This window comes from Grampus griseus (genome assembly GCF_964374135.1).
Source record: "Grampus griseus genome assembly, chromosome: 2".
NCBI classification, from domain to species: Eukaryota; Metazoa; Chordata; class Mammalia; order Artiodactyla; family Delphinidae; genus Grampus; species Grampus griseus.
In genome coordinates, this window is record NC_139018.1 from 10,954,072 (window position 1) to 10,966,684 (window position 12,613).

A 12,613-nucleotide genomic window follows, 5' to 3' on the forward strand; every position below is an offset into this window, starting at 1 on the left:
ACTTTGTGAATGCAAAATACTGTACTCTACATTTGGCAATGAAACACACAACACACAGAGAAAGCTTAGAAAAGCCACCGGTCATCTCAAAAGCTCCACAAATGATTATGGACTGATAAACAAAGGAAAAAGAAAACAGAAAATAACATTTCCCCATATTAAAGTAAGAGTTTGCCACAGGTAGCTATTATGAATCCCAGAAAGAATCTTTGACTCTTATGGTCCTGAGGCCTCATAAACAAACTGGTCACTTAGAGTCCAATCAAGCTTGTTTCTATGTTCTCTTCTATCCACATTTGGCTACTTTTAAATCAAAGAGAAACCCAAAAACACAGTAATGAGGAAAAGGTTGCTATTTTGCAACCCATGAAGTCCACTGAATAAATTTTCTTCTTGCATCCTTTAGAAAGGCCAAAGCCATGTACAAAGCAGCAAGAGAAAAGGCCACAAAAGTGCATTTAATACCACAGTAAATGGAATTAACCTACTCTTCAAGTTGAACATCACTGAAATCATAGTATTTGGCCTATATTTATATCTACCTATCTGACAAAATGAGCCTCAGGTGTGATTATGATTATTTAAGACTTCTTGAGTATAAGGGGAGTACCAGCATAGGGTTAAGTTTTAAGGACCGATCCTGTCTTAAAACACAAGATTCTATAAGTTAATGAAATTTGAAGCAGTAGATGTTAGACAAAGTAATCATAATAATCTTTTTGGTCAAATAAAAAAATTAGTGTTAATGATCAAAATGGATACAAAACTCCCAGTGAACTTCTGCGATGATGAGGAAGTCTATCAACACAATGATCTGTTTAATTTATTTCCTTTTTAAAAATACTCTCCTTTGAAAAATACAGTTTTTCGAAGAAATCATTGTGTAACTTCCCTTACATAACTTGGAAATGATTCTCAAAATGTACTGAATGAGAGAGATGGAAAGACTTCAAGATGGCTCCTCCCATCCAGAAAGGTTCATCTGGGATTGGCCCAAACACTGAGCCCACATTGACGACATCTATAGTTCAACTGAATCTGTCTAATTTCCCAGAAACTAGGACCTAAGATATTCTTCAGGAAGGATCTGAATGGTACCAGAACTTAATGAACTTAGTTCTGACAGCTCTATCTCTGGCCAACCTAGGCTCTTGGACCTTTTGGCAATAAATGAACAGTGGAACACTGGCTCCAATCCCTCCTATACAGACATTTCCAGAGCAGTCCCACCAAAAAGGAATCTACTAACACCACAAAGGGCCACGGGGCACTTGGCTTTCTCCCAGGACTGGACTGATGATGTCACCTTTTACGAGTCTAGTCACCCTGCGACATGCACTAAAGACACACACCTTGGCTCTTCAGCTCTCACCTGAAAACATCCAGGCTGGAAGTTTATCTAAAGTTTCATTCTACTGCCTCCTTTGCCGACAAGCTATCAATATAAAGAGCGTTGATACTGGAAATAATTTAAACCTATGCAGCAAAAATGTTTCATTTCAGTTGCCTTAAGTTAATTCTTATTGAATAAGGAGGCGAGGAAAAACCACTTCAGCATGTTTAGGCTCCATTCAAATCTATGAGCACAAGGTCAGGAGCAAACTAGAGATGGACAAATTATGGCTCCACTGAGTGCCAACCAAGATCTACTTCACAGTCCAAAGCAAGATGTTTCCAACATATAGGAAAAGGTTTACAAAGCCTCCTTAACTAAACAGCAGACAATTTTTTTTTTACAAAACACGATTTCTTATGAAGGGGGCTTTAGAAGCATATCAATTATTTCTCTTGAGTGTTCATTTTAAATAATGAAAGCAGCAACATTCATGGGAAAGTTGGAAAATTAATGAAGCAGTAGGTCATTTTTTGACTCCAGAATGATAGCTGGGGGGGCTCCTCTATCATCTAAGAAAAACATTGTCCAGAAATGTATTACGTATGCAAGCTAAGTTTGAGACAGAATTGAGATATGTAAAGTACCTTTTTCTTTTTCGCTGTATCTGCTTATGTTACTGTTGTCACTGTACAAAGGTCCTGCCGCGGCATGGGGCTTGCAGCTATGATATTGTGCATTGAGTGTATTGACTGTTATGTGAATCAGATGCAGCAGGACCTTGCTGATATCACAGTCTCGGTATGGATACTGCTCAATGAAATGGAGGGAGAAAAATATAAATGGTTATTTTGAAGGGTAAATTTTTCCACTTGATCTTGCTAGATATTCTTCTCAGTCTCTTCTGGGTATAATAAAAAGAAAAATATAGAAAAGCAGAAACATAAATTCTTATCATGGCCTTATTTTGACAAGGGACTGTATTCCCTTCGTCTTGCACCAAATCATGGATGGCAATGCATGCCACTTTGTAGTTATAATTCCTTTCAAGAAAATTACCTGGCATAAACATTTGGTGTATGAATACAATTTTAAATAGTTTTCTTGTTTTCTGACATAATAATTAATATATAGATAAGATATGAGGTTCTGAGCATAAAGAGAGATTATTGATCAATATTCATCAGATTTTGCTTTAAGCATTTTGGAGTATACACTGGCATGGTCTACATTTCTATTTTCATTCCAATGGCTCTTTACTTCTTGACACTAATTGTGTATCATGCATCTTCCTCTGAAGGTCAAATTACTATCCTACAGAGATCTCTTAAATGTTCTCGCTAAGAGAATCATTCCACCCAAAAAATGAGTGACTACAGCAACTCACCTTGTAAAGGATGACAAGCAAGGCCTTCAACCACATCTGCCGGATGTGAGGTTTTAGGGACCAGAGAGAACAACGAGGTGGCTGTTGGAAATAATGCCGTAGTTGAGGACAAGAGCAGTATTTGAGCACCTGAACCACCAAGGGGAGAAGGTGTTTTCCCAAATTAATGTTATAGTCCATAACCTGAAATAGGAAAAAACGTAATAACTGAAGGAAAACTATAAAGAGCATTTATAAGCCAAAAGGAAAACTTTGAACCATCAAAACACGGGAGAAATATTTTACAGGTATCTCACAAAATAGTAATAGTAACGGCCAGTACATATAGAGGGGGAAAAATCCTAGCTCACAAGAAATTTAATAACTTGTAACTTAAATAGTTTTAATCTACTTACCTATTTAATTTATCTACTTAATTATCTGTTGAAAATAAATTTTATCTTTTGAAATGTCCTATTAAACTATTAACTAGAATTAAACTAGAATCAATGAAAACACATAGTATTGGTAATTATGTAGGGAAATGGGCATTCTCAGACACCACTAGCAAGAGTATTTCTCAATGTTTCAGGAGAGCAATTTAGAAACATGTATTCAGAAGTAGGAAAAAGCACATAGCCTCTAATACAGCAATTAAATATATCCTAAGGAAATAATCCGACAGGCATTCCCAGATGTATGCATAAAGATATCCAGCATTATAGCCACCACAAATTGAAAACAACCTCCATATTCAACAATATGGAATTAAATAAAAGATTGTTTATATGACAACAGAATACTGTGTAGCCATTAAATGGAACATGGTACAAATTTATTTACGTGATATGAACTTCATAATAAATTTTAGGTTTAAAAGATACATATATGTATATATATACATATTCATACACACATCAGGCACATATATATATCAGTATGTATAAATGATCCCATTATTATAAAAAAATATGTGCACATATACATATACACACATATGTATGTATGCATGTATATATGAATGTATGTAAATCTGGAGCCAGTGACATACACCAAAATGTTAGTAAGTTATATTTGTCATGGGTTTCCTGGAGATTTGCATTTTAATTTTTTTCTTATATATCTAAAATAAATATGCATAATGTGAATATAGAAAGAGAGAAGTGAGGGAGGAAGGGAGGTAAAGTTTGGTATCTGAAATGATGTATTCTCTCTCCATCATAGACAGCTGAGTATTAGTGGAGATTCATCTAGTTATCAACACCAGCAAGAGACATACATATTGCTCCCCCTTTGCTTCTCTGTGTTCATTATATTAACGATCTATTTGAGCTAAATAATAACAGCTACCATCACTGAGTCCCTACCATGAGATAGGCACTGATTAAGGCGTTTGCAATATGTTGTCTCTAATCTTTCCCCCAAAAATCTATTACCACAGAGCAAAGAAGCAAGGATGCTTAACAGTTAATAACAGTGGCAGAGCTGAAATTCGTATCCATTTCTGTCTAGCCCCAAGTTCTACACCCTTCGCAGATTGGGACAGCCATTTCGGACAGTGAGATTTGTAACATTGGTCAAATTAGGCATATATATACCCAATGATCCGTTACGTCTGCTCCTGGACCCATATCCCAAAGGAATTCTTACACTGGTGAATAAGGTACACGTACAGAATGTTCGTTGCTGATCTGTATAGGGTGGTGAGGAGTTGGGAGCAATGTAAGTATCCATCACTGGGGGAGTGGATAGTTAAATCATGGAAAATGTATACCATGATGTATAATACAGCAGTTAGAAGTAGCAGAGAAACATGAAAAAAGCCAATGATGATAAGGCGACATGAAGTAAGTTGGGTGATTAACTCAACTCTCCACTTGAAGCCAAGAAAGGAAAAAGATTTTTTTAAAAAAAACCTACAAACAAAACTTCCACACTTCTTTATTGTTTAATGGGTAGAGTTTCAGTTTAGGATGATGAAAAAGTTCTAGAGATGGACAGTGGTGATGGTTACCTAACAATGTGAATATACTTACTGCCGCTGAACTGTACTCTTAAAAATGATTAAAATGACAATGGAATATTACTCAGCCATAAAAAGAAACGAAATTGAGTTATCTGTAGTGAGGTGGATGGACCTAGAGTCTGTCATACAGAGTGAAGTAAGTCAGAAAGAGAAAGACAAATACCATATGTTAACACATATATATGGAATCGAAAAAAAAAAAGGTTATGAAGAACCTAGGGGCAGGACGGGAATAAAGATGCAGACCTACTAGAGAATGGACTTGAGGACACGGGGAGGGGGAAGGGTAAGCTGGGACAAAGTGAGAGAGTGGCATGGACTTATATATACTACCAAATGTAAAATAGATAGCTAGTGGGAAGCAGCCGCATAGCACAGGGAGATCAGCTCAGTGCTTTGTGACCACCTAGAGGGGTGGATAGGGAGGGTGGGAGGGAGGGAGATGCAAGAGGGAAGAGATATGGGAACATATGTATATGTATAGCTGATTCACTTTGTTATAAAGCAGAAACCAACACACCATTGTAAAGCAATTATACTCCAATAAAGATGTTAAAAAAAAAAGATTAAAATGCTAAGTTTTCTGTATGTTTTACCCCCCAAAATCCCCAACTCCCTTTATGATACCAGGCGGTTGACGTCCTCCACGTACCCCTGCCTAATAAAGTAACTTGTGCAAAACTTTACACTTAACCAATGTCAGCTAAATGGAATTTAATGACTTGTTTGTACTAAAAGCCTAACGGCATGACTCCTGAAAGCTTACACTTACTTGGGCAATTCCTGCAATAAACGCATTAAAACAAGTTGACAGGCGCATTTTTTGAGGTGCAATCATGAAGCAACCTTCCTGCTGGTCGTAGCCAAGTAAGACATACAGGTGCCGCTTGACCGTGTTGAAGGCCTTGGCGCTGCTGATGTCTGACTCGGCGCTGCTCTCATCCTTGGCCATGAACTTCATGAGCACGGTAATCAGCTGGTGCACTGTCTGGTGGTCGATCCCAGCATCTTCAGGGAGCAGGTCCTTGATGGTGTTGTCATTCTCAGGGGATTGTTGGCCTGTCAGTACAAGAAAGGCCATCGGTGGGTGGTTCCCCCACAGGGAAGTTTACACTAAAAACTCACTGATCAATGAAGCACCATAGCACCCTGTTTCATTCTTTATATCAATAAAGCCTCTAAATATTTAAAGGTCTGCTCTAGACAAACTTAAAGGCACAATATGGCCTACTGAGCAAAGCACTGGTCCCAGGGTGGAAATTACAACGACCAAGTAATTTGGGAAGAATAAGGGAATGCAAAAAAAAAAGGAGACACTATAAAGCAAAGTTATCTTCAAACAGCAAGACAAATACCTACACAAACTTTGCATTTAGCAAATTTTTGAATATCTTGGCAAAGTTTTATCCTCACTAATAAAGAGAAGTTTCCCTTCCAGCTTTGTAAAATAAGCGTGTAAGAATAACCACAAAAATCATTTTCCTAAAATCTACTGAGCAACTAAAACATCCATTGAGTTATTTTGTCTAAATTATAATCTCAATTCAGTTACGTTCAAATATCAGCTGATGCAAAAAGAAAAGTTTTCTTCTCCAAATCCTAAGATATTAGCAGTGTGTACTCTTTGAATGATATAGTCGAAATTAGAAATAGCAAATTATAAGCCCTGCTGTATGTAATGAGAAACATATAAGGGGTGGGAGGGCACAGACAGAAAGAAAGAAGCATGAACTTTTAAAAACAGAGAAAAACACCACATGAAGGTGAGCTGAAAGTTCACATGGAAAGAAAAAAAACCTTAGCCCTTGACTTACTCTTAACCTAACAAATAATTATATCTGAGTAGGTCCCTGACATTGACTTTCTCTGTTATTTCTCAAAGTCAGAAATTATACCCTGTCTCCCCTTGTTTTCTGCCTTTTCTGATCTGGTTTAGTTTAGGACTTTGAGGGAAGGAAGAGTGAGATTTGCTCTTCCATATTTATGTTTATGTTTTGGGCCTTATTCAAAATACCCTATATGCATTCTTGTCCTTCCTTTGACAAGCCACATGAGAATTTCTAAATTAGAAACAAAGTTTTTGCCTGGTGGGTTAGACCCACACACCAGCATTCTCATCTCTCATCCTGAGAGGAAACGTTCTAAATAATGACAAGCTTTGGTTACAAATCATTACAAACCAAACTTTGATTCTATCCATTTTAATTATGGCATGCAGGATACAACCAAGAGCTAGGTAGTAATTTATTTCCTTTAACGCCTCAACTAATTTGGCAAAAATCTCAGTCTTCTAGGACCAGCCAAGAGAAGCAAGATAGAAGAAATGTTTCCTGGAGACCACAGAAATTAGCTGTCTCAAGCCTAAACACTTTCTCTGAAGTAGTGGCATGAAGGTAATGTCAAATTCCAAATTTACTAGTTTAGAACTGCACGTAAGGTTACATGCTTGGTTGTCTAGTTTTCCCAAGATGATCAGAAGAATGTTGATCTTTTCAAAAGTGATACACTGAGATGGGATACTTGACAATGAGTGAAGAGGCAGCAGAATCAACTAAGTCTAAGAACCTCTAGTATAGGGGAAATCACCTAACAAACTTCAATATGACTCTCGGACATTAACATCATTTTTCGGTCTCATAGAGTCTGTTCATGAAGGAATAAATGTATGCAATGTACTTTAGAGAAGTTTTAACCAAAAATTATTCAAATAAAACCTAAGGATTTGTTTATTACACTGTTTCACATGCAGAGAGTGGTCAATAAATTGTTACTATTATCATTATTTATTAGGCATGCATGACCCATCAGGAAAAAAAATCAATTCATGTGGAACACCCTATTTCACGACAGGTCATAAATGTAAAGCATTACTGTATAATTAAATTAAATGTCTGAAATAGAAGATCAGACCGAATCCTTATTTTAAAAGTTTAAAGAACTATCTTTTCAGCACTGAAAAATATTTAGTCTTGATTTTTTTTTTTTCCATCAGAGTATTACTTTACAACTAGCAGGAGGGTATTGCTCTGGGCAAGCTTGGGCCAAGAATGTGACAAGTGTGAGAATCTAGGTTACCTGCAGGGTTCAGTGTTATTGTAGCAGCAAGCAATGGCTGTTACGATGATATAGCTTCATTCCTCAATTCGTTTTAGCTCTGGGGGGCAAGGTTTAGGAGAGCATGTATCACTCAGCCCTGCTCAGCCACCTCCAAGTCTAGACTGGCTTGACTCCAAAGTTAAAAATGGAACTGAGGAGGAATTGAGAAGGAGATGCAACTTTGTTTTTTAGCCCTGAGAGTCTAGGGGACTCAAACAGAAGAAAGGGAGATCCAGACAAGGCCCAGCTAGGACACCGGCTCCCTATTTCCTCCTATCTAGTTCAAGCCTAGAAAATAAACTATCAGGCTTCAAGTTTAAATATTTCAAATCTCTTCGCCCCATTGCAAGTAGACATTCATTTTAAAAGTGTGTAACCCTTGAGAGTCCGCCTGCCGATGCAGGGGACGCGGGTTCGTGCCCCGGTCCGGGAAGATCCCACGTGCTGCGGAGCGGCTGGGCCCGTGAGCCACGGCTGCTGGGCCTGCGCGTCCGGAGCCTGTGCTCGGCGATGGGAGAGGCCACAACAGTGAGAGGCCCACGTACCAGAAAAAAAAAAAAAAAAAAAAAGTGTGTAACCTTAGTTTTTCCCATCAAATCATATTTTCCTAATGACTAAGTATCATTTCACAAAGGCCCCATCCTCATTTTGGATTCATCTTCTTCCATCTGCAGTGGTTAGCTTTAAGTTTGCTGCTCTTTGCTTTCCCTGAATAGCCAGTAATGAGTGATCTTTCACAAACCATTAAATGTACTGAAAAAAGAACTAGTTAATGGAACTTTTTGCATAAAGTGAAAGAAATCTCTTTTCATTCCAATAATTTACCCCTCCAAGTGTGGGCTTTGCAAGTCTATGCTTTGTACATTGTCTTTCTTTAAAAATAGTGTAAGCATGTGACTGACACCACTCTTCATCAGGAAAAGTTACCTTAATCAAATCCCTAAGAAAAATGAGCCTAGGAAAGCTGAAATTTTCTTTATGGATAAAGACAATATTACTATTTTAGTTATCTATAAAAGATATAAAATTTCCAGTTTAAAACTAAATGCCTATAATATTTTCTCTAAATGTGACAATTAAAACACTTCCTTTTGAATTCTAGTCTGTGAAATTCCTATATCTGTTTTAACTACAGAGATTTAACAGGTTAAGGGATTTGATTTTATCATTTTTGTAAAGAAAAATGTAAAAATCTTTATTATCATGGGGGCAGAGCTACTCCTACCCTCACTTTAACATGGACCGGGTCCATCATGACCTGTCCAGAGAGTGGCACAGCTGATTGAAACGCCACGGTATAATACAGTTTTATTTATTCAGAAGATGTGAAACCAGGCAGGATCAGGATCTGCTTTTCCAGACTTATCTCCTATTGCTCCACCCTAAATGCTCCACAGTCTTACTCACGGGGCTACTCCTGGATCTCAGAACGGAGCCAGCCTTTTCCCATCTTGGTGTCTTTGCTCGTGATGCTCTCTTCACCTTGCACGGTGGTCCTCCACCCGCACCCCCAACTTTATCCTATGGATCTGGTCCCCAGAAGCCATTCTTATTAACATGCCCACCCTCCTCTCAGCAACTGGGGTCCCTAAATCTATACATCTCCAAAAACAAGAAAGGAGGGAAGATGGGTGGGAAAGAGTGCAGGAAAATTTCCTTTAGCATTTCCCAACTCTCATGTGGCAAATAACTATTATGCGAGGCAGAACTTTTTTTTTTATCCATTTGCTGTATTTCCCCTGTAAGAGCAAAGACTCCTTGAAGGCAAGTGCTATGTCTTATCCAATTTTACACCCCTCACAGAATACGGGACAGTGTTTGATATATAGTAGATGCTCATAATTCGTATATGTTTAAAGTGCATTGAATTCAAATAAATATTTCATATCTTTTCCACATGGGCAAAAACCTGATGAAGTCCCCAAACAGCAAGGAAGTGGGTAGGGAAATAGGGAACATTCCTCTTTGTAAGTCGACTCACTGACTCCTCTGTCAAGCCGACAAGTGACAATTAGGTAGTGGAAGGGAGTTTCTATGAGTTTACTCTGCATTTGGTCCAGAGAAACCAACGATCAAGCACTATAAATGAGTCTGCATTATGTTGGTAGTTCTAACTACACTGCCTCACTGGTCTCCGTGGCTCATTAAAACAACTTAAGGCTTCGTTCACAGCAGTTCTGTTCTGTATGCACAGAGCCACAGGAGGGCCGTAAAGCTGGGGCCGGTTACTAGCTGCATAGCCTCATGTGCTCCCCATCCCTGCCTTTGCCTCTCCTATCCCACTCCTATCACCATGCATTTACCTCCTATCCACCTGTCTAGGCCTGGCTGAGTCACCTGTCCACAAAACCTTCCTTGTTCCCTCCAGCTCTCCTCCCATTGCATTTGACGTGAACGATCCTGGAGTACTATCACTTTCACACGAGATGAGAGTTCACCTCTGTTCATACTTTATCTCCCTTACTTGACTATAAGCAAGTTGAGAGTACAAGAATTTCTGATGTATCTTCACATTCTTCATATTTTCTAGTACAGCAGGTGCCCAATAAGTGTTTGGTCAATAGAAACTGTCGTTTTCCGAAACTATCATTTCAATCAAGGTCATTCCTATAAAAACAATTGAATTCTTTGATTTATTGGCTCTTAATGATCAACAGGCATTTTGCAAGTTAGTGAAGACATGAAATGTAAGCCACCTCTAGAAAGAAAGCGAGAGCCCAAAGAGAAGTAATTTGGAATTCTAGGCTGGACATTGAGGGAGGCGGGAAATACAAGAGAGTTTTACCAGTGCTACCCAGTACTGGGTACCTTCTCTTGTTGACACAAATTCAGACCAAGAGATCTCAAGATTTCTCTGCAGGCTGGAGTAGAATTGAAAGTATATATGTCCCTTTAGGGATTAGGATAGCTCTAGACCAATCTATAAGTCCTGGTCAGGAAAGGTCCTTTGGTCTGGACACTCATGGGCTTAAGTCACACTGGAGCTTGAGTGCCCAAGTCAGCTCCCTGATAAGACTGGTGTCCTCACGTACCCCAAGGCAGGGACACCCTAAGACCAATTTATTGAGAAGAAGCTGTAGTGGAAAGAAAGCAAATAAAGTCTCCTGGACTCAAGTATCAGTCTCTATCTAACTAACTAGTTATATGTGATCATGAGCAAATTATATAAGCAGAGTTACTTAGTCCCCCAGGACCTCAGTTTTCCTGTCTGTATGTAAAGTGGAAAAAAAATAATACTTTATGTATATGCAGAGTTGTTGTGAAATCGAAATTAGATGATTTGCATTAAAAACACTCTTTATAAAAAGGTACTATACATATATAAAGTGCTATGGTCGTTATTAACATTATATACCTACTATTGTTTAATTATTCATCCCAGGGGATGAGGAAGAAGATATAACTAAGTTTCCCATGATCACATGGGGTTGATACCAATTTTCCAGTACGGTCCAATGGTAACCTACCATAACTGCTGCATTATATTCAATTAATATTCAACAGGTGTTCTGAATCACCAAAAGCAAAGAATTCCTGGTTCTCACAGCATCAGTGAAAAAACAGCTTATATCTAATTATAATTATACCAAATTCAGACTAGCAGGTAAAATTGTATATTTCATCAATTAGGATTAAATGAAGGTGCTGAGCTCCTGCTAGCATTACCACACATGCCTTGCAAGAGAGATCAAGACATCTGGGCTTGAGACCCAGATCTGTCACCAACAAGCTTGTGAAACTTGTTCCTTTCTGGGAACCTCAGTTTCCTCTTCTGGAAAATGAGAATGTTAACATATCTCTAACGTTTCAGCTATGACAGTCTATGAATTTTACTTTTATGCACAAAGGCCTTTGATATGACTCATAAAAGTCACAGAGGGGGCTTCCCTGGTGGCGTAGTGGTTGAGAGTCCGCCTGCCGATGCAGGGGACACGGGTTCGCGCCCCGGTCCGGGAAGATCCCACGTGCCGTGGAGCAGCTAGGCCTGTGAGCCATGGCCACTGAGCCTGCGTGTCCGGAGCCTGTGCTCCACAACGGCAGAGGCCACAACAGTGAGAGGCCCGCGTACCACAAAAAAAAAAAAAAGTCACAGAGGAATGCAACTCTTCAGTAGCCTTGCAGAGTTTACCCTCTATACAAGTGCATTTCTGCTGCAAAATTTGCTGTGGGCAATATGTAAATGCTAAGATCAGAGAGCCATAAACTGTAAATCCAGTGTCCAAAACTTCAGCCTAAAGAGCAACTAAAATTAAGTCTTGCTGCATAATTAAAGGACACCTGCTTTATTTCAGGCCTGATCAATAAGAGGTGTTGCACAGAGGAGCTCATTACTTGTACCAAACAAAAGCATGTTCGTTAAATAGCAAGGTCTTCCGTTTCCATTTAATTACTATCTTAAACCACTCTGTACAATCTTGTGATTATCCTGGCGTGTCTTTGCTTCCAAGTTAAAACACTCAGTGTTCAGTAAATAATAAAGCAAAAATGAAAAACTACTTTGAAATTGCCTTATAAGCTGAGCCACCTGTTTCCAAATCTAAGCAAGTTTTGCTTATGGTGGTGTCATGTAATTATCTTTGCAGAAGCATTAGCTTTATATTTAATTTAAACAATACTGTTATCTGCCCCTTTTCCATCTGATCACTTTTGATGGGACAATTAGACGCCTAAGGGCTTTTCTTCATGAAACATATGTACATGTTTTTCCAAAGAGATGTGAGAGGACTCCTACGGTTGGATTGTTAAAATGGATAATAATAATCAAAGACTAGCTTTTCAACTAAGCCTTAAG

The 12,613-nt window shown here is 38.6% G+C and overlaps 1 protein-coding gene across 4 annotated transcripts in view; it reads right to left on the minus strand.

Moving 5' to 3' along the window:
* The window catches only part of UNC79 (unc-79 homolog, NALCN channel complex subunit), a gene marked incomplete at both ends in the record, with an annotated part of 200,721 nt that overhangs the window by 76,769 nt on the left and 111,339 nt on the right, over nt 1–12,613 (minus strand). For all 4 annotated transcript variants that reach the window (XM_082681877.1, XM_082681876.1, XM_082681874.1 and 1 more), the window contains 3 exons: nt 1,981–2,143; nt 2,721–2,903; nt 5,498–5,784. In XM_082681877.1, coding sequence (XP_082538003.1) covers nt 1,981–2,143; nt 2,721–2,903; nt 5,498–5,784 — 633 coding nt within the window. The remainder of the gene's footprint in view (nt 1–1,980; nt 2,144–2,720; nt 2,904–5,497; nt 5,785–12,613) is intronic.